This window comes from Eulemur rufifrons, chromosome 8 (assembly GCF_041146395.1).
Source record: "Eulemur rufifrons isolate Redbay chromosome 8, OSU_ERuf_1, whole genome shotgun sequence".
Lineage (NCBI taxonomy): Eukaryota > Metazoa > Chordata > Mammalia > Primates > Lemuridae > Eulemur > Eulemur rufifrons.
This window is the reverse complement of record NC_090990.1, coordinates 72,332,022-72,355,146: the sequence shown is the minus strand read 5'-3', so window position 1 is coordinate 72,355,146 and position 23,125 is coordinate 72,332,022. Positions and strand designations below refer to the sequence as shown.

The window sequence follows — 23,125 nt, the reverse complement described above, 5'->3', positions numbered from 1 at the left end:
TCGGTACAATGACGTGCTGTACAGGTTTGTAACCTAGGAGCAATAGGCTGTACCGTATAGCCTAGGTGTGTGGCAGGCTATACCATCCAGGTTTGTGGAAGGACACTCTATGGTGTTCACATGATGAAATGACGTGAAGACGCATTTCTCAGAACATATCCCTGTCCTTAAGTGATACATGACCCGGAACTAGATTGTGTCATCTTTCATTTAAATATAGGGGTACCGGAAGTAGAAGCATGGGCATTTTTAAGCAATGTAGTATGTACATTTGTATATTATACTTTATATGTAATTTTAAATAAAATTAAGGGAAAGTTTGTTATACATATTTGGTGTATCTGTTAATAATTTAAACATTAGACTATAGGGTTACAGACTAGGTATACTTAGACTATAGCTACTTACATGTTACTTGATTATTTTTATCAATATAAGATCCAAATGGTATGTTCAAACAGCATGCATTGATGTCTCTTAATCTGCTGTTAAAGGTTTTCACCTCAGTTTTCTTAGCCCAAGGAAAATAGGGATGAAAAGAATAAATAATTCCCCCACATACAGTATAGAATCTATTTTTGTTTCAGATATTAATTTTTATTGTTATTTAAAACACAGTTTAATTTTAGACTCATGAATGAAATTTTGCTATTATCTTCAGGCTCCTAACAGTATTGGCTTTGGGAAAGAGAGTGAAAGATCCATGACAATGACCAAATCAATAAGAGATGACATTCCTTCAACCCAAGGGAATCTGATGAAGTGGGCTTTGGACAATGGCTATAGTCCAGTAACATCGTACACAATGGCTCCTGTGGCTAATAGATTTCACCTTCGGCTTGAAAACAATGGTAAGTATGCATTTTTTTTTAATTGTATAAAAAAATATCCCCCAAATGAGGCTTTCTAGTGGGAAACTCTCATTTCAGTTTATATGGTGCTGTTTCTTTGTTGTGCATTTTAATAATTTGTTTGACTACATTTTACCAGAAGGCTTAAAATTATCTAAAATGATGATAGATTATTTTAGGGAAACTGTCTTTAATACAGGTTTTTCAGTAACATAGAGTTGGTTGCACATCAGAGAACTTGGCTATAGACCATCTCCAGCGTGATTACGTTAGGTTCTTCTCTCAGAGGCACCCAACAACCACTATGGCTGAGAATACAGAGGGTTAAGATCTCAAGAAAGAAGGCCATGGTCAGAGGCTGAATCTTACAGGAAAATAGTCATGAGGACTCATACTTGGGCTTCCCAGAATGTAGGCAGGAGTTACTACCACAGTTTGATGGAGCAGAAACCAGAGGCTCAACAAGTTCTTGAAGTTTTCCAGAGTCTTACAGCTAGTAAGACTCAAACTCCAAGTTTTCTGATCTCCAGACCTGGTCCTCACCCCATGGCGCCGCTACTGAGTGTGATGCCAATAGAATGAAGATTGGGAGTAACAGGTTCAAGAACGTCCTTGCTCTGCCGTTTATTCACTATTTGGGGAGGAGTCACTTAACCACTGAGCCTCAGATTCCTCTCTAGTAATAGGGGAAAAATAATAGGACCTACCTTAACAGGGTTGTTGTGAAGGTTTTTGTTAAAATACAAATTAAAAATCCTCCAGAGGTCTGACTTCTTTTGGACCCATACGTTTGTAGCATCTTTTTCAAAAGGGTAATATTGAAAGAGAGAGAATGTCCACCTGTCACCTTCACTTGCAGCTTGCACTGAGATGGATTTGACCTGAGGCATACATCTGTTGGCTTTAGATAGTGGATTTAAAGAATACTGCAGAAATATTATTTCTTTTAAATTATTGAAAATATGACAAAGTACTGAGTATTGCTTGTATGGAAATGTCTCTCCCTTTGAAGGAGTAAGTGTGCCTAAATAGCTCTTTCTTTTCTCCTTAGGGACTAGGTTCTAAAAGGCCAGGTTGCCCAGATACCTGTTAGAATTTAGCAGTCAAAAAGGAGGTGGCAAAATAATAATTCTAAAACACCAATGTTGTTTCAAAACATCTTTAGAGAAACTAAAAGAATCTCTAGATTCAAGGAAAGTATTTCAGTGACATTTGAATAGAATAATATTGTCCCATATAACTTACTGGAATCACGGATTTTTATAGCTTGTAGAGCCCTAGAAATCATCTACCTCAATGGTTTTCAACCTTGGCTACACATTACAATTATACAGGGAGCTTAAAACATAGTAAAGATTGGGTCCCACCCCAGAAAGTCTGAGTTTTAATTGGCTTGGGGTGTAATCTAGGCATAGGGATATTTTTTAAGCTCCCAAAGTGATTTTTTAAAGTTTTTAATTATTATGAGTACATAATAATTGTGTGTATCTTTATAGGGTACGTGTGATTTTTTTTTTTTTTTTTTTTTTTTTTTTTTTGAGACAGAGTCTCACTCTGTTGCCCAGGCTAGCGTGAGTGCCGTGGCGTCAGCCTAGCTCACAGCAACCTCAAACTCCTGAGCTTGAGCGATCCTCCTGTCTCAGCCTCCCGAGTAGCTGGGACTACAGGCATGCGCCACCATGCCCGGCTAATTTTTTCTATATATATTTTTTAGCTGTCCATATAATTTCTTTCTATTTTTAGTAGAGATGGGGTCTCGCTCTTGCTCAGGCTGGTCTCGAACTCCTGAGCTCAAACGATCCGCCCACCTCGGCCTCCCAGAGTGCTAGGATTACAGGCGTGAGCCACCGCGCCCGGCCCACGTGTGATGTTTTGATACAGGCATACAGTGTGAATTAATCAACTCAGGGTAATTGGGGTATCCATCCCCTCAGGCATTTATCATTCCTTTGTGTTAGGAACATTCTAATTTCACTCTTTCAGTTATTTTAAAGCATATTGTTGATTATAGTCACATTGTGCTATCAAATATTGTTCATTCTATCTAACTATATTTTTGCACCCATTGACCATCCCCACCTTGTCTCCCCTTCCCCAATACCCCTTGCAGCCTCTGGTAATTGTCATTCTACTCTCTGTCTCCATGAGATTAGGTCTTTTTTTTTTTTGAGACAGAGTCTCGCTTTGTTGCCCGGGCTAGAGTGAGTGCCGTGGCGTCAGCCTAGCTCACAGCAACCTCAAACTCCTGGGCATAAGCGATCCTACTGCCTCAGCCTCCCGAGTAGCTGGGACTACAGGCATGTGCCACCATGCCCAGCTAATTTTTTCTATATATGTATTTTAGTTGGCCAAAGATCAGTTGTTTTTAATATTTAGCTCCCACGTATGAGTGAGAACATGCAAGATTTATCTTTCTGTGCTTAGCTCTTATTTCACTTAACATGATGTTCTCCAGTTCCATCCATGTTGTTGCAAATGGCAGGATTTCATTCCTTTTTGTGACCATATAATATTCCTTTGTGTATACCAAATGATTTTAATGTACAACCAAGGTTGAGAACCACTGATCAATTCCAGCCCCTTCGTTTTAAAAATGGGGAAACTGTGGCACAGAGAAGTAAGCCTCTTGCCCAAAGCCACTCAGCTAGTTAGAACATCAGGACTAGAATTCAGCCTTCCAGACTCCTAATCGCTTTTATACATTGCTTGTTGAAAGTAATTTTACACCTGCCCAGTGTGTGCTAATTCCTCCTGTTCTGCCTTTAATGATGATGATTGTGGCCTGGCATCAAACACTGATGAAGTTTTGCCTTCTTTGTCACCACCAGAGGAGATGAGAGATGAGGAAGTCCATACCATCCCACCTGAGCTGAGGATCCTACTGGACCCTGGCACCCTGCCTGCACTGCAGAACCCACCCATCCGGGGCGGGGGAGGCCGAAGTGGAGGCCTTCCCTTTCCTTTCCCTGATATCTCCAGGAGAGCCTGGAAGGAAGGGGGAGAAGATGGGATCCCCCGGCCGAGGGACCCTGCCATCCCCAGCATACAGCTGTTTCCTGGCCCTAGAGAGCCAGAAGAGGTGCACGGAAGCATGGATGTTGCCCTGTCAGTCAAATGTGACAACGAGAAGATGATCGTGGCTGTAGAAAAAGATTCTTTTCAGGTCAGTGCAGTCACTTACAGGAGAGAGGAGAGGCTGGCTCCTTTGCGGCCTCGCCCCAGTCTGTGTCCATTATTTCCTCTTGTCTCTTTCACTTTTGAACTCCAGAGACTTAATACTGTTTTCTCAGTTGGATGGTTCTACTTCCCTTTGGCTTCGATTCTCACCAGTTCCTGTTGTTTTCAGTGAGGGGAGGTTCCAGATCCGTGTGTGTCAATATTTTGCTGTTGAATTTCCAAGGCTAACAAACGTAGTACTTGGGCTGCTGAGAGGTGGGCGGCTGGGAAGAGGTGAGTGGGGGAGGGGTGTGCTGCAGGCCTCTAGTGGCCTTGACTTGGGAGACCAGGCAGCACGTGTTCGCTGTGTGCAGGAGACCTGCCTGTGGGCCCTCCTTTATGTCTTTCGTGGTTGTTGTTTCAGGCCAATGGCTACCCAGGGATGGAGCTCACCTTGTTGGATCCTGCCTGCAAGGCCAGGATGAATGGCACCCACTTCGTTTTGGAGTCTCCCCTAAATGGCTGCGGTACTCGGCACCGGCGGTCAGCCCCCGATGGTGTGGTTTACTATAACTCCGTGAGTGTTCTCTAGAACAAATCTTTGCCATTTGCCAGAGCCTTGCTGCATGTTACCTTAGAATTAGTCTTAACATTTCTATGAAAATGAGGAAGGGCATATACCCCAGGCCTGAACAAAGCCAAGTGTCACTTCTGAACAAATAGGGTGTACTTTGACCTGGAACTCTTTTGTTCTATTTGCTTTATTGGTGAGTCTTTGAAAGGAGTTGGGAGGCCCTGTTTTCTCAGCTGGAGTTGGGGTGATCTCACCCACCCCTTCCTTTCATCCCCTGATGGCAAAAGGTTCACTGGCAAGGTGATTATGACTTCTCTCTGTAGCCAAACTGCCCTGGTCCTTATGGGGATAAGGGCCAAGGCCTTGAGCTGTGTGAGTAAGCGCCTCTACACAACCGAGCCAACCAGATGTGTGGTCTCTCTGGCCTTATTTGAGTCTTGCCCAGAAGTAGGAGGACTTCTCTCTCCCTCATGAATAAAGATCCAAAAAGAGAATTTAAAATCTGAAAAGGGTTTTTAAGAAAGTATTAAGTCTCTCCCTCCACCTCTAACAAAGACCCTAAATTGAGGAAAATCTCCTACTTTTGAAGTTACCTGGAGAAAGATTCCACAGAGTCCGCCCAACGATAATCCATTGCAATAGCTAACCTTCACTTTCCAGAAACCCTCCTTGTCAGTTCATCTGCATCTTTTCAGATTAAACTCATTCTCTTAGAAATGGAAACTAGGCAGTGGATATTGAAAGAACTTGAAACATGAAATCTCAAAAGAACTTTAAAGGTGTTAATTTTGAAGTTTGGGTTGTCCTTTTGATGGTAAAAAAAAAAAAAGAGGCTGAGAGATTCCTGTGCCCACTTTTGACACGAGGTGGGTGTGTGTGTGTTCTTAGGGCTCACTCCAGCTGTGACGTTGGGTTGGGTGGGTGGGCCGTGGCTACGAGTTCTTCCTACTGCCAATCAGCCGATATGCTTGGCAATCAGAGCAGAGAGGCTGGCGAGCAGGGGCTCTCCTGTGAGCCCAAGTTTATTGTTCCTCGGAGAATCTTAGAATGTTGGAGCTGGAAAGAACCCTGAGATGAGCTCATTCAACTTCCTCATTTCGCAGGTGAGGAAATTGAACTCCGTGGAGTTGAAAGACTTGCTTAGATTTGAGGTGAGGGTCTAGTTAATGGCAGAGCCAGGATTGAATCCAGCTTCCTGACCTCTCATCCACTCATCTTTCCCTGACACCAGACTGGCCCAGCTAATCTCCTTTTTTTACTCAAATAATTAATTCATGAACCCATGATGTCCTACTAATTACAACACTAATTTTCCTGCATTTATCCAGTTTTTCCATAGATAATGAATGTCATATATTACTGATAAACTTGATTTTGGCATTTTAAAACTGGTATGTAAGTTAATACTAAGAGGCTACGGTAATATGCCTGTTGAGTAAAACGTGTTGGTTGCTTCAGGAGAGAAAGGCATATTATGACCCCTGAAAGTCCCTTTTTTCTCATATATTTTTGTTTTCTTTTTTTCTTTTTCTTCTTCTTCTTCTTCTTTTTTTTTTTTTTTTTTTTTGAAGAGACAAGGTCTTGCTACGTTGCCCAGGCTGGTCTCGAACTCCTGGGCTTAAGTGATCCTCCCGCCTCAGCCTCCCGAGTAGCTGAGGCTACAGGCTTGTGCCGTTCGGCTCTTTCTTTATTATGATGTTCAGGCTTAGCAATATCCTAGATACTTGCTTCAGTTGCGTCAGTACTTTCATTCATTCATTCATATATTTATTATGACCCTACATTTCTTGTATCAATACTTTCTTTTGAGGACCTGATAAGGAAGAGACAGGTGGTTTTTCTTCATTCTCAAGAAATTAGGGTTTTGTTTATGGGGTCATCATCCTTGGGTGAGTTTTTCCATTTTATTTTGAACTAATCAAGGAACAATAATTTCAACCAATGTTAAGATAGATTGTCCTGGAATAAAACATAATGTTCTTTCCTGCATCCATACACCATACAGAAAGATATTGGGGAAGAAATGAGCAAAAGATAGAGGAGTGTAAGAGCAACGATGAGGTCCTTTGCTTCTAACTCAAGCCAAATTTCTTTTTCCTTTTTCTTTCTTTCTTTTTTTTTTAAAAATATTTTTAGAGACAGTGTTGCCTAGGCTAGAGTGTTATGGTATCATCATAACTCACTGCAGCCTTGAACTCCTGGGCTCAAGTGATCCTCCTGCCTCAGCTCCCCAAGTAGCTGAGACTATAGGTGTGGCCACCATACCTGGCTAATTTTTTTTTTTTTTTGTAGAGATGGGGTCTGGCTATGTTGCCCAGGCTGGTTTCCCAACTCCTGGGCTCAAGCGATCCTACTGCTTTGGCCCGCTAAAGTGTTGGGATTAGAATTGTGAGCCACCATGCCTAACCCTCTAACCAAATTTTCTACAAACCTTAAGGGATACAAATAACAAAAGCTCCTGGCAATGGCCAACTCTTAGTATTTCTTAGAGTTTTTAATATAAAGACCCTTAAGGAGAACTCACTTCTTGCAGTATAGGTGAACCTATTGACAAGTCCATTCAACTCCATTTCAGTGTCTAGTGTTTTCCCACCATTTAAATAATTTATAATTATTCAATATAGTTACCAAATAAATCAATATTTTTCATAATGGAAAATACAAATTTTAGTTCAGACCTTAACTTGAACCTGCATTGAACTTCTCCTTATTCTTTATTGCTTTGAGGGTAAAATCCTAAAAGGCTTGGAGTTTTTTTGTTTTTTGTTTTAAAGTCAGATTTTCAATTTGCATCTGAATTTATTACATGGGTGTTCATGTGAGATAGAACCAAATGCTTGTGGTTTGGTGTTTTTATAACATTGGCTGTGCTCTCTTTGCCTTTTAGGTTGTAATACAAGTTCCATCCCCTGGGGACAGTAGTGGTTGGCCAGATGGTTATGAAGATTTGGAGTCAGGTGATAATGGATTTCCAGGAGATATAGATGAAGGAGACATTTCCTTATTCAGCCGACCTGAAATTGTGGTAAGTGTTTGTTGTCAATAGATAGTTTGTAGAGAACTGTTGTCTATTTTGTTGGCTTTAGGTAAGGACAATCAGAAAATGAAATCAGATGTTAAAGGCCAAAGCTCATAAAGCTACAGGGCCTTCATACTTCTTGTGACTATGATTTATCTTCATTCATTTGGGTTTTTTTTTCCAGTTTAATTGCAGCCTGCGGCAGTTGAGGAATCCCAGTAGCTTCCAGGACCAGCTTCACGGAAACATCACCTTCAACATGGAGCTCTACAACACTGACCTCTTTCTGGTGCCCTCCCAGGGAGTCTTCTCTGTGTCAGAGAATGGACAGGTTTATGTTGAGGTGAGACCCGAACCTTGGCTTTTAGGTTAGTGCTGAGTTATAGCTCCCTGGCAGTAGCTAAAGCACTCCGTGCAGACCTCTTCCTGCTCCTCCTCACAGACCTCAATCAGCTGTGCTGAGGGCTTGGCTCAGAAAACATTTCCAGGTTGATTTCCGATCAAAGCAGGAAATTTCAGGATTTAATGCATTATGCTAAATGGAGAGTGTATTTTGTTTAAAAAAAATCAACAAGACTGTAAATTCTACTAATAAAGCCCCGTCCTTGCCTTGTCCTTAGCATTTGTGAAATAGTATTAATATTTCAGTCGTTGCAGTGTCAGGGTTAACCATGGAATATTGCAAACCACCTCGTATGTTGTCTTTTAAATTGTACTCACTTCTAAGTGAAATGCTGTGTGCTACCTTGTCTCATAAAAATTTTTTTTCTAGATCATCTAAATATCTGTATAAGTTTATTAAAACTATTTCTTATATATAGTAACAATAATTTAAGGATAGCATAAATCTGGAATGACTACAAAATTGTAGGTAGTGGTGGTGATAATGAAATGACAGCTAACATTTACTGCAGATTTATGTGCCAAACACGGTTATAAGTATTGTAGCAATTAATTAACTCTCCAGGGAAATCTCATGTGACAGGACTAATATCTCCATTTTATGAATGAGAAAACTGAGGCACTAACTTGTCTGAGGTCACACAGCTAGTGCCTAGTGGAGTTCAGATTCAGAGCTCTTACTCAGGCCTTCCGTCTGCAGAGCTCACACTATTACTCCGCTGGATGCTACTATCATTTATCCTCAAAGTGCCATTTGAAAGGGGAGAAAACATAACCTCTTATCAATGCAGATATCCAGGTTCACAGATTGGATTCTAGAGGAGATGAATCTTATGGCACCAGGATGTCTGCTGTTTCTTGTGCCCTGGATACAATGTTTTGTGTTTCCGCTGGGCATATTGTCTGCTGGCCTTACGGGAACATTATCTGATGAGCAGGTGTTTGGCGCTGAGCTGCAAGCTGGTGTTCTCCTTCACAGCGGGAGGGCTGAGAAGCTTATAAGGTCGAAATAGGATATTTCCACATGTTAAAAGTGCACATATTTCTATTTGGGAAAGACAAGGAACTCTCACATTTGCGCTGACTCTGGGATGGAGCTTGCTGGCTCTAGGTATTGTTTTCCTTGATCATATGGATTCTGCCCATCCTCTTTTTGAGTCGGTGTTCTGAGAGTTCTTCTGTTTGTTTGAGTACAACTTTTTTCTCCATTGTGAAAAGTATATTGCCTCTATATGCTGTTCCTAATCATAGATCTCTCCTAATCCAAGACCGCTGTTTTCCTTTGCCTTTTTGGCTGCACAGTCCGCATATGCAGTTGGTCAGTGACTCCCTCTTGTGCTGTGGATTTTAGGGGTGCTGCTCAAGTGCAGTTTGTTCTTCTCCAAATGTGTGTCTGGCTTTGCTAATTCATGGCTTTGCTGGGTTATGCTAATCAGTGGCCAATCTTCCTTGTGTATCTTACCCTGGATGGTTTGAGTTCACCCCCGCCCCCACCGCCCACCATGCCTGCAGTGCTGGCTTACTTGAAATATGTTTTTGGTAGGGTTTTTTTTTTTTTTTCATGTTTTCCCGTTTATATCTTCATATTTCATCTATGTTTTTTGTAGTTAAATTTGGTAACTATGAAAAAGACATTGTCAAGTGATTAAAAAGAAATGGACCACTTTAAATATCAAGTACATTAAGGAGACTTTGGGGAGAGGGAAAATGTTATAAATTACTCTATTTTAAAGTTGTTTTAAACTACGAAAAATACAAGATAGAATCTATAAATGTTTTGCTAATTAGGATAGCAGCCATGCCTAATCTTTGTTTCCCAGTTTGGACTCCACTGCTGATAGGAAAATTTTTTACTTAGGTTAAGTAAAACTTATATAAACAACTATAACAACTATAAACAACTGTTAATTACCATAAAAATTTTAAATCTAGAACAGTACTACTATAATAGGTGGCATTTGTTGACTGTCTGGAAACCGTGTTGTTTGCATAGAACTTTTCCTTTACCAATTCTCACCACAACTGTGTCTCATAAGTACTAGTGTCCTCGTCCTGCAGGTGAGGAAACTGAGTCTCAGAGTGCACAGCACATGACTGGCAAAGCATTTGATTTCACTGGACTTGTCTCTCTCCAAAACCTGTGATCTTTCTACTATTCATTTCCAGTCTATTTTAGATTAAAGATACTGCTGATGATATTTTCTCCCCTCCAATACAACTTTTTGGGATACCCTAGACATTTTGCCATTATATACTTTGAGATTAGAGAAAAGATTTGAAGTCACTCTGTTACACATTTTTGTAATGTGGGTTCTGAATTCATGTTAAAGGGTACTTTTTAGTAATAGCATGTAAGTAATCTGCCATCTTTCCAAGGTAGAATATCTTTTTCAAAAATATTGCAAAAATAATGAAGTGTCAGTATTTACAGAAGGTGACCACAAGGTGACATTATCATAATCCTCTTCTTCCGCATCCTCCTGCGTCTCGTGGTCTCCATTGTTGAGTGTCCTGTAGTTAACCATGGAGGGATCTGCTTTGAATCCGTGGTGCTGTGGATCCTAAGCCCCACGCGATGTCAGGGTTTTCCCCTGCGTGTCTCAATGTGGAAAGTCTGTTTCTATCACCGTGTCCTTTGAAATGATTCTGGGCCTGTTGGCCTATGGGTAATCAGACTAAATTTATTTCTAAAGTATTTAAGTTTGTTTTGATCCTAAGTTTAGTCAAGGAGTGAGGCAGGGGGGCAGTTCACACAGTGATCCCTGTGTCACCAATTGGAGAATCCAAGCTGGTCCGGGGATTTTAGCTGAGTTCAGGATAGTTGAAGTTTGAATTCTGTTTACACTTGGCTGAACACTACTTCTTGTTTCTAAAGAAAAGGACCTTAACAAGATTTGGACATAGCCCATACAAATGTTTTGTAAGAGGGACGTGTAAATGAGTTGGAAACACTTCCAGATTAGATTTCCCTTAAACTACCCCTGGACTTAAAGACTGAAGGGAAAGTACTTGGCAAGGCTGGTTTGGACCTATGAGCAGCTGGGACACTTTGCCAGGCCTGTGATGGCCACCAAATTGCACCGTCCCTGACATCAGTACCAGAGGCCAGCTCTGCCGTCTTGCTGATGAAGCAGGACTAAGAGGAACCAGTAGCTTTACTGCCATGTTCCAGGCTTACTCTGACTTGTTGCAGTTTAAAAGCTCAGTCTTCCTGCCTAGGTTAAATAGATTCTGCCTCTGTACTCTGTTTTATGAGCCATTTTTAAAAAGAGCTTGACTTTCCAGTATTACATTGTTATGACGTTAGGGGCTTTGCCTATTGGTGTTTTATTTATTTTGGAAAATTCACTTTAGGTGCATGGTGTGCTTTTTGCTTTCGTCTCTCAGAGAACTTATGGGAGACTGAAGAGACTTACTCATCTTGTATTTGAATCTGCCAGACGGATATTGGAACTAAATAATTGTCATCATCCATATCAGGTTTAAATGGAAAACAGTCTTTCTTCAAAGAATGAATGTTACTTCTGTAATTAGAAAGAAGGGTATATATATGTTAAGAAAATAAAGCAATGTCTCATCTGAAGGGCTATGTTGGTATATTGTCCTTGTGCATAAAGTTAATTATAAAGCTATTAATAACTCATTTCTGAATTCATCTTTCTGTTCTTTTGTAGGTATCTGTTACTAAGGCTGACCAGGAACTGGGGTTCGCTATCCAAACATGCTTTATCTCTCCGTATTCAAACCCCGATAGGATGTCTGATTATACCATCATTGAGAACATTTGTCCTAAAGATGAATCTGTGAAATTCTACAGTCCCAAGAGAGTGCGCTTTCCTATCCCACAAGCCGAGATGGATAAGAAGCGATTCAGCTTCATCTTCAAGCCCGTCTTCAACACCTCACTCCTCTTTCTACAGTGTGAGCTGACACTGTGTACCAAGAAGAAGGACCCCCAGAAGTTGCCTAAGGTTAGTGGGCCTTCCTCCATTTGGACTGTTAATTTGGCATTTTCAGATAAGGCAGTGATCTACTGGAAAAGCTTAATTCCAAGGTCGTACAGGTTGAAGCTTTTGGTTTTGGAACTGCCCAATTGAAGTAATAAAATCAGTGTTAGCAGGGAACAGTGAGTTTTATGGAGTCTTAGAGAATAAATCCTGACAGTATGATTTTTTTTTTCCATGCGTGCTACTTAGCGTAATACCTTACAAGTGATAAATCAAGACTGTTTTCCATTGAGGGGGAGGTCTGGCTTTATCTTTGCTTTTCAGATAGTGTGTGGTGCCAAAAGTACAACGAGCTGAAAGGACAAGTTCAGTGTGAGGATTAATTTTTCCAGGTCCCGCTGAGACTTGTATTGTAATTGTTTTTTAACTTTCTCTCTGTGAATTATAAGGTTGACTTGTCTCAGGAGGACTTCTAAGGGAAACTAACAAATATTTTAGTTTTTCTCAGCTTCATATCAATTCATTGTGTTTGCCTTCTGTCTCTCCCCATATTCTGTTGCCATAACAAAAATCAGAACCGTTTGACCCCGGAGAAGTGGCTACGATGGGGGAGATCTGCAAGGTTAATTATGATCACCGCATAGGCTGGCCTTCTGTATGAAAGATATCTTCTGCTGTAGTTGTGTTCCTGTGATCTGCCAAAATTACGTATAATTTCACATGTGCATTTATTCTGTAGCTGTCTCACACAATGTAAACTGACTTCTCATCCTTTTGTAGTCACATTTCAATCCATGCCTAAAAGGCTAAGAATCAAGCTATATAATTAATAATGTGTGTATGGAATTCTCTCATTTAATATACAGCTGTTAGTTTTAGGTGTCTCTATTATTGGACACGTTGGTCTGTGTCCCTTGCACCATTATATTCCTCTGGGCATCCATTTCTCCGATAAGGCCAAATAGAGTTTTGTTTATATATGCAAATTCAGCAAATACAGTTCACAGTCATTAGGGAGCACATACGAGGTGATTTAGACTGTGTTCATTAGCTTATTTCTGGAAACACTGATGCCTTAGCCTTGTGGACATTCACCTTCCAGTGGCCATCAAGGTTGGGGTGTAGTGGACAGTGGTAGAGAGAACTTAATGCTTGGCTGTGGACCCAGCTGCTGCCTGTAGGCAGAAGGGGATATCTTTTAGGAGTGAGGAACCTGGGAGGGGAGGCCTGGAAGTTACTAGGGATCTTTGCTGGTGGCTTTGGCTGTTACCTCTCTCCAATCCTGGCTTGGAACAGCCCAGCTTCACGGTGTATTCTGTGAAAATTAATCCTAACATTTCCTTCCAGAACACTCTTAAGGAGAGTTCTAAGTCCCAGGGGATGACATGATGGGATATGCATGACCCTAAACCCCAAGTCGCCATTTACCCCCAAGGTAGGGTACAGTGGGGAGAGCCTGGGACTGAGAAGGAAGGCCTGCTGCTTCCTAATGCGGCTTTACGTCAGTCCCCAGGCCCCTCCGAGCCTGTACTTCCTCATCTATAAAACTGAAATAATAATACCTGGCTTCCCGCCTGCGTAGAGGAGCAAATGAGACAGTAGATAAAACGACTTTGCATTTTTTTCAGCAGAGGCTTAGGATGAGCTGTTACCACTGTCTTCCTGTGTGCTGCTTACATGTAGTGTTTCCATATTTCTAGTCACTTCCGAGTGCTTTCTATGACAATAAAGGAGCCAAAGCATTTTCTGGGGAGAGGCCTCAAAGATTGTTGAGTGCAACCCTGCCCCTTGCTGCTGAAACTGAGACCCAAAGAGTGAAGTTTCTCACCCAGGGTAACCCACTGAGTTAGACATAGAATCCTAGACTCTTACTTAACTGAAGAACTATTAGGAAAGTAAGAGTAAAACAAAATAGAAAAGTAAATGTAAATCTTTTCAATAATCACTCCTCTCCACAGAAAATTCATCGTTTCCCTCTGCAAGAGAGCTATTTTAAAGGCTTTTCTTTAGAGGGTGGAGGAGCCTTCTCATATTATGTGCCTGACTGGTGTGCTGCTCAGAGCAGCAATGACAAGACTAAAGGCTTTGCTGTTTTGTGATCAGAAGGGTGGAACTTACATAGTTTTGGGGATGCCCGCTATAATCTTTTTAAGTGATTGATATATTTATTCTTACAACAAAAGCAAATGGGTGTCATTTACATCAGAATTTCACCTATTGATGAGTATAGACAAAAAAACCAAAGTTATTTTAAAGGAAAAGGTACTGGAGTGTAATCATATATTTTCAAAATAGATACAGTGGGCCCAGGGTTGCTTGTTAATAAGTTTGAGGCCTTAAAATAGCTAGAAGCAGCTGATCTCATGGCCTCTACACATGGCACAACTCCCCAGGACCTGCATTTTGGAACATTAAAAGCAGATGACACTGGAAAGTTTAATTTTGCATGAGCCTATGCCAGGATTAAAAATCAGACAAACTCAACAACATGATTATCTTTTTGGACAGTACATATAAAATCTGTCACGTTCATAATGCAATACAGACGGTCCCTGACGTATGGCTCAACTTAGGATTTTTTGAATTTACAATCATGCAGAAGTGATACACATTCAGTAGAAACTATACGCTTTGAGTACCCATACAACCATTCTGTTTTTCACTTGTAGTATTCAATAAATTACATGAGACATGCAACACTTTATTATAAAATAGGCTTTGTGTTAGATGATTTTGTCCAACTGTAGGCTACTATAAGTGAGCACATTTATGGGAGGCTAGGCTAAGCTACGATTTTCTGTAGGTCAGATGTATGAAATGCATTTTCGTCTTATGATATTTTGAACTTAATGGTTTATCAGGCCATAACTCATTATAAGTTGGGGAGCACCTCTATGTGAAGTTTCCCACAATCACAAATCACAAACATGAACCATTTATACGAAGCCAGCTTGGTGAAGGGCCTACATTAGTCGTATAATTTTTCTATTTTTAAACTAAATAACACTAAGAGCTCTAGTTGTTGGGAAAAAGAAGGGGGAAGGACAATATCTATATGTCATCCAGTGATATTTAAATCTTCAAGTGCAGCTGAAAAGTACACTGGGCCTGCCACAATATCTCCCAGATTATTTGGGGTTCTTTGAAAAACACTCAAATCTGTTTTCCTGTGTTAAACAGCTGTGAGCTGTCTGAGAAAAAACCACAGGACAGCTGTGCAGGCTGAGCTGGTGAAGGCTCCTGTGAGTGACCCCAGACCCTGCTTTGCTCTCCCCCCTGCAGTGCGTGCCACCCGATGAAGCCTGCACCTCGCTGGACGCCTCGATGATCTGGGCCATGATGCAGAATAAGAAGACGTTCACCAAGCCTCTGGCTGTGATCCACCACGAAATAGAATCGAAAGGTGTGCTTTGGGAGGCTCAGACAATAGAGGCCTAGGGGCTGCTCATTAAGGAGATCCAATACCATGAATCAAAGTCCAGTTTTGTTCAAAAGATGACTTAAGGGCCAATTAGTAACTTTAGAAGAGGATTGTTTTGCCTGAAGAGTCTTTTCTTTCACTGGTTCTCTGCCATTGTGGCTGAGTTGTGATATCTACACATGATGTCCTCTGTAAAAAATCAGATCAGGGTAAAAGTTGTCCCTGTCATGATGTCACCCTCCCTTGCATTCAAATATGTTTCCCTGAGTCTACAAGAAAGGGCTAGAGTTACTCCCGGCATGCTGGGGATTGCAAATGCTCCACAGCTCATCTTTCTGTGACCTACTGGTAATGATGGTGCTGGCTACAGGCTATTATATTGCTTTGTCAAAACTGCACATGCCTTTGAGAGAGAGGGTGTTATGTATGTGCACATTATTCATCTTAGGTGTCATAGCAGAAAGAAGATTGGGAACCACTGCCCGGATGCATTTTATAATTCAGTTTTCAGGATTTTGCACAATCACATTTGTTGCTTGAAGCCAAGGGTGCCTCTTCCTACATGTGCAGACACATTCAACAAGCCACATCTTCCAGGAGAAAAAGAAGGATGTGCCCTGAGAAGTGTGGCATCAGTACCCCAGAGGACAGGCAGGGCAGAGCCAGGTCTGGCATGGCTCAGGCCAGCCAAAACCAGCAGGGAAGCAGAGCTGGGCCCCGTGGACCATGTGGAGAGCATCTGCCAGGGACCCACATCCCAGCCCCAAGGACATAAACAAGCAAGAACACACTGGGCAGCTGTCAACATCTAAAGGATGGAACTAAATGTCACATGGACTGTCTAGGCAATTACAGTTGTCAACTGTCTAGAAACATTGCTAAGAGTATCAAACTGAGAGAGAAGGCTGGGAGAGTGAAAGTGGATTCCAAGCCTCCAGGGTTAGGTATTTTATGGCTTGAGCTGCCGGCTGCCTCCTACCACCCTGAGGGGCAGAGAGGAGCCTGGGCACTAAGGGCCTTAACAGCAGCCAGTGGGCTGCCTGGCTCCAGTTGCTGGGCATTAGCTGGGAGACCTGCTGGGTGGTGCTGATACCAGATTTAGGGTTTGAGGTGGCCTTGGGATGGCATTTCTGATCTGAGTACTGTTGGATTGGGATTTGGCAAGACCAGGCAGCAAGGGTGGCCCTGGAGCAGGCAGGAGCTACCAAAACAGAGGCCTATGGATGCTGTCCAGTTTCTTATTTGGTTGAGTGACCTTTATGAAAATAGCAATGCCATTCTAATTGTCATATCTGGTGGTGGAATTTGCCCCGTCCTAGGAACATGCTCCCTTCTGAAGGGCAGGAGAGTGCTGGGGGAGAGCTAGGAGCCAGAGGCACTCTCAGCTTTCTCTGCTAGCTTGCTGTGGGGCCTCGGAGAACTCCCCCCACCTTTTGAGTCTCATTTTCTTTATCTGGGAAGAAGTTTGGCCCAGATGACTTCCAGAGGCCCTTTCAGCTGTAATACTAAACTATGCTGTTTGAAGAAGCAAAATAATCTTTAATTCATTTCCCGGCCATCCTAAAGTTGGTGTGAAATGTACATGTTAGATGTTTATTGGTTCCTCAGCAACGTTTTTGTTGTTGTTTTAATTGGTTGGTTTTCAACCATTTGAAAGTCGTAACAGCAATCGTCTTTGTTTAAAGGGATTGCCTAAGTAGTTCCTTTTTATTGGGCTCAGGGGAAAGAAACAAGAATAAATTAATTGTGTTGCAAAGTAATCACAATTGGGCAACAGCTGGCTCTGTTTTGTACCATGAGAGTGAGTCGTTGAACAATAGCAGCGGCTCCTCGGACTCCATCTGTTACTCTTACCTATTTTGAGAGAGGTAGTTCTGCTGGTAATTGAAGGCAGCAGTTTGCTTTTTCCCATGCCAGACAATAATTAGGCATTAATACTGCAGTGGTATAACTTCCAGCAATTCATTCATTCTTCTTTTGAGTCTGGTGGTATTTTTCTAAGTAATTTCTCTTGTAAATTAGGTAATTACTTTTATTTAAACTTAGCGTAATTATATTGGAAGTTCAATGTTTTCTTACATAAAAGTTCAAGAGGAAAATTTTACCGAATATCAAAGCAATTTTATGAGATTTGCTAATTGAGACTAGATTTTAGTGGAGGAGCATGTGGGTGAAGAAAGTTTATTACTTAGGTTTGTTAAACAAATTGAGGAGGTTAAACTGCAGGCCAGCTTCCCTTCCTGGGGGCTGTATGTAAATTTGCTTTCTAACTTTGCACCGAATCCGGTAGGTTTTCTGGCAGGTTTCAGCTCTCTGTGTGATTCCTCTCACCTTTTATATTTATTTTCCTTTGACTCTGAAATAATTTCTCCTCAATGCATTGGAGTCTGTGCTTTCTCTCTGCCTCACAGTGAATTGGAAGAGTCATTTGAAAAGGGAATGTGACTGTTTGCCTAAATAGCATTGGTTTATTCGAATAATAACAGGGTCATGAATGTTTTTCCTGCCAGACAGCTTTGTGTCCATTTATTGTAGTATCTGTGGGAGCAGGCAGATCACTTACCAAGGGGTTAACTTTTTGGGTAAAAATTTCCCAACCAATGGGATGTTTCACTGTCCTTTTACTACACAGGTGCTCTTTGAAGGCCATGCCCAAGCTCCAGCTCATTGATTCATCTTATTTTCAACAGTTGGGTCTTCTGGGGCAGCAGATAATGGCTCTGGTTGGCAACTTCACAGCCAGGCAGAGAGCTGCTCTGTGGCCACTGCTGCCAGTAGCACTGACAAACTTCCAGTGGTGTTTCTTCCTTCTGCGGACAGGGGAAGTAGGCCATCGAGACTAAATAAATAATTCTGGGTTCCTCTGCTGGGCCACTGTTTTTAATGGATCCTTCATGAGCACATCTTTGCCACCTTTGATCTCTAAGTCCCTTGGGAACCAGCATTGGGTTAGTGTTCTTTTACTACCTAAACTCTCAACAATAGATGATGATGCTGGTGGTGGTGATGATGGAGATGTGGATGATTATCTAACATTTATTGAGCATTTACTTTGTGCAAGGCTCTGTGCAAAATGCTTTATGTAGATTGTCATATTTAATTTCACATATAAATGATAGATCTGGGATTCAAGTCCGAGTATTTTGATTCCAGAGCCTGTGCTCTTAAACACTATGCTTTATCCCAGATGGAGGTTGATTACAGTTTTTAATAAACCCTACAAGCAACATAGGCAGTTATCTCTTCACATCCACCTCTTCCCACCCATCTTCCCTGTCTTCGTACCATATCGCATTGGTATTCAAGGTAACACCCAGATATGCTAATGATTATGAACTGAAAGGAAGATGAAGAATTTTAGGGAAAAAGTCTGTTCTTCTAGAGGGTTAAGACATTGGGAAATACATAAACTGTTTGGGAGAGTATTAAGGTTCAGGAGTTGTTCTATGATTTTAGATTATAACTCACAAAATAGCCCAAAAAACATGAATAGTTTATGCATATTATAGTTTATGGCAAAACGATTAAAATAGTTGGGATGGTGCCATCTTACCATATTTTTTGAAATATTTTGAAGTATAGGCATGTTAGTGCTATTTGCTTTGGATTCTGTGACCACTTTTTACAGCATCTAAGAACTCTTGTGCTTACAGAGTAAAAATGGTTACAACACGACAGTGATGACTTTTTCAAAATGGTGAAAGGGAGGAGTAACTTACATAAAAGTTCAAGAGGAAACTTAGTGCACGTACAAAGAAAAGTGTGGACATGAGAGAGCAATAATTGTCATTCCCAAATTTACTATGATTTATATACATATATATTTATTTAATTTGTAGCAAGTTAAATGTTCGAAATACTGAATTTTCTCCATATTTCTACCGTGAATTAAAAAAAATAAGAGCGCCTGCATATCTTGGACACTCAGTAAATGTTAATTTCCTCTCCTTCCTCTCAATTTCTCAGCCAAACTGAAGGCTTTTTGGGGGGTAGGGAGGAGTGGAAGGGAAAGTTATGAACGTCAACTGGAAGTTAATCCAAGAGAGACATTACTTTTTTGAAAGACATTTGATCTTTCCAGAATGAAAATATTCTAAAGGACCAGCCAGGTTTTGTCCTCCAGCTGCGGTAGAGAAGAGGAGAGACTGAGTAGGACGATGGCAGACATGCTTAAGTGACCGACTGAGGCATTCCGTTTCTACCCGATAAGGGAGAGGGATGTCATAGGGATTTTTTAAAACTCTATGTGCTTCACATTTTTAAAACTTTTTGTTTTGGGAAATTTCAAATATATACAAAAGTAAAAATAGGTTTCAATAATTAACAATTCATGGTGAATCTTGTTTTATCACTTTCCGTTACCCGCTGGATTGTTTTGAAAGAAAACCGGTCATTTAATTTCATCCATAAATATTCCAGTGTGCACCTCTAAAAGTTAAGAGCCATGAAAAGATCTTGAATGGGGAACTAGTGATTAGATAATTTGGGAAGACTTCTCTGAAAGAAGTATGAAGATTGAGTTGCTGGGGAAGTACCAATAATAAGATATACATGATATTTATAGTTATTTATTCCCCAAAACGTTGAGTACCTGCTATATGCTAGGCATGTGGGAGGGAAATTATCCTGTCTCTAAGGCCTTAACAGTCTAGTGCAGGGTTTCTTAATCTCAGCACTATCGTCATTTTGGGCTGAGGTTGGGTGTGGTAGCTCCCACCTATAATCCTAGTGCTTTGGGAGGCTAAGGCAGGAGGATCACTTGAGGCCAAGAGATCAAAACCATTCTGGGCAACATAGTGAGACTTCATCTCTACAAAAAATAAAAAAATTTAGTTGAGTACAGTGGCATGCACCTGTTGGCCCAGCCACTTGCGAGGCTGAGACGGGAGGATCACTGGAGCCCAGGAGTTTGAGGTTACAGTGAGCTGTGATGATGCCACTGCACTCCAGCCTGGGTGGCAGAGCAAGACCCTGTTTCAGCAAAAAACAAAATTGGGGCTGGATAGCTCTTCGTTGTGGGGGTACCGTCCAGTGCATTGTAGGAAGTTTAGCAGCATTCCTGTTCTCTACCCACTAGATACCAGTGGTAACACTCACCCGCCCCCAGTTGTGACAATCCCAAATGTCTCATGTCGCTAGACATTTCCAAATGTCTCCTGGGGTCAAAAGTCACCCCCAGCTGAGAACCACTGGTCTAGTGGCAGGATGCAGGTAAGTGAACAGGTAGTTGCAATGAGTGCCATAAATATTGAAAGAACCCAGAGAAGAGATTCAGTTACAGCGAAGTAAAGTTAGTAAAAAAACCTCTGTCTTAAGTGGGGCCTGCATGAAGCCCTCCTGAGTCTCTAGGAGGAGACTTCTTCTCCCCATCCTTCCCTCTTTCCCAAACACCAGTAGATGTGGGTACCAATTTGACGCTTTGTTTCCCTGTGGGCCTGCTCAGTCCTATGGTGTTGAGGAAAACTGGATTGAAAACTGGAGGCCAAACGCTGTGGTCAGTTACTCATGCATAACCCCAGAAATATCCTGTTCCTGACAACCATGCCTGACAATCTGAGGAGGGAAATTTTGGTTCTAGAGGTAGACCAAAATTTGCTCAGAGTATATGAAAAGATTTAATTCAGAATGTTGATTATAGTTTGTTCTTTCTGTAAAGAAATCTTTATTGTTAGAATTCTCTTTACAGCAATAGCTAGGATTCCTTTCTTACAATCTTATCCTTAAACCAAAAGTAAATATTGTTACGTCCACTCTTTTCCTCTTAGCATGCCAACTCGATTATAGGGTTCCGGTGGAGATCAAACTATTTTAGTTATACTCAGGGGTTATTGGGGATTTGGGAACAAAAAAGTTAGAGGACAGAATTCTTTAACCTCAGTTCTGCAGCCTGTACTTATTATTGTTTGTGCACAGAAACCATGAAGGAATTTCACCCCCGGGGAAATGAGCAACAACTGTTTCTGTTTAGCTCTGTGCGAAGGTTCCTATTTGGGGTGGGGGTAAGGATTAGATCATAACATAAGTACATTAACAATTTTAAAACAATGCCATATATCACACAGGCCTTACTTTGTAAAACTTACATTTTACATGTGAGGTCTCCTTAGGAGAGAATCCTTATTTTTAAACCACTTGGGGATTCTGAGTGACAATGTTTAACCACAGGCAGTTGATTGGATGGAACTCTTCCCAGAAGTGTGTATATGTCTCACATTATGCACACTATAGTGACCTTTAAATGCCTTTGGGTTGAGTTCAGTGAATCAAGCTATTACTTCTTGAAAGTAGGAGAATTTTGTGGTTAGATACCCCTACTTCATAGGCTTCTTTGGTGTTTAAAATGAGATAATATAAGTGAAAGCTTTTTGTCAATTGTAAAACACTATACAAATGTACAAATGTAAGGCGTCACTGTTGTTATTGCTGCCAGTAAGGCTGATGGGACCAAACTCTCAAGAGAGTGAATTTTATAGTCACTGTGTGTTCGGCATACTGAATTAGAGTTTCTTAAAAACATTAAAATCATTTAAATTTTCTTAGTAATTTTATTGAAGTATAACTTTTGCATATATCCTCGTCCCGTGGCCACCAGGTTGCACAGTTCCAGGGGACACCATTCAATTATGGTGGCTCTGATTCACCCAGTGGCATTCCTTCCCCTAGAGCTGGGCCACTGGTAACTCATGCCACAAGAATGTGGATCAACCCAGCTGAGGTGGTTAATACAGAGAATTCACAATCCTGTCGTCTTTTACCCTGTCTAGCTTCTTTATTTTTATAAACATCAACTCAGTTGCTACTTGTTTTGGTCAAATTTTCACACGTTCTTTTTGCTTTCCTGTAGATCGAAATACAAGGTGTTGTGTTCCTTCTTTATTGAATGAAAATGGAGATGAAAAGAGAGGTGCCAAACACATATCACCTTTTAAACTCTGAAGGGTAAGGGCAGAGTCAGTGCCAGGGCTCAGCACACTTTTTCTAAAGGACCAGATAGTGAATATGTGTTTGTGAGCCACACAGTCCCTGTGTCAACTGCTCAATGCCGCTGTTGTAGCGTGAAAGCAGCCCTAGAAAATATATAAATGAATGAACATCACTGTGTTCACGTAAAACTTCATTTGTGGAGTAAATTTGAATTTCATATGATTTGCACATGTCATGAAATGTTATTCTTTTGATTTTTAAAAAACCATTTCAAAATATGGAGCCCATTCTTAGCGGACGGGCCATACAAAAATAAGTGGACTGTAGTATCCTGACTCCTGGTCTCTGCGGGTCTCACCGTTGAGGACAGCGAGTAGCTGTGCACAAGGAGTTACTGCATCACTGCCTCCCCCGCTAGGACGGAGTCATGCTCTCCAGTCATTTGTCCTGCTAGGAATCTGGAATTCTGGTTCAACCCCTGCCCTGATGCTTTCCGGCTGTGACCTTGCATTAGTCACGTGGTGTCAGAGTCTCAGGCTGCTCATGTCTAAAATAGTGATAAAAATTCTTTTTCTGCCTCCCTCGTAGCACTGGTGTGAACTTAAAATGAGATCTTGCCTGTGGAGCACTTCACGGACGTGAAAGCATTATAGAAATATCGAAGCATATGAGCATTTTAATAATCTTATTCCTGGTGTCCTCTGTTGTCTCCATTTTCAAAGAGTGCATCAACATTTTAATCCTCCTTCACCAAACATTTCTGGAAGGCCTGTTCTGTGCCAGTCTGAGCCCTGAAGATATGCAGAATAATATGAACTAGACCTTGCCCTC

At 41.2% G+C, this 23,125-nt stretch overlaps 1 protein-coding gene across 1 annotated transcript in view; it reads left to right on the top strand.

Annotated features, from left to right (window-relative positions):
* Nucleotides 1-23,125, top strand: part of TGFBR3 (transforming growth factor beta receptor 3) — a 118,750-nt gene that overhangs the window by 80,982 nt on the left and 14,643 nt on the right. Inside the window, exons 8-14 of the mRNA XM_069479190.1 lie at nt 662-851; nt 3,680-4,014; nt 4,432-4,584; nt 7,469-7,612; nt 7,785-7,943; nt 11,677-11,973; nt 15,232-15,352. Coding sequence (XP_069335291.1) covers nt 662-851; nt 3,680-4,014; nt 4,432-4,584; nt 7,469-7,612; nt 7,785-7,943; nt 11,677-11,973; nt 15,232-15,352 — 1,399 coding nt within the window. The remainder of the gene's footprint in view (nt 1-661; nt 852-3,679; nt 4,015-4,431; nt 4,585-7,468; nt 7,613-7,784; nt 7,944-11,676; nt 11,974-15,231; nt 15,353-23,125) is intronic.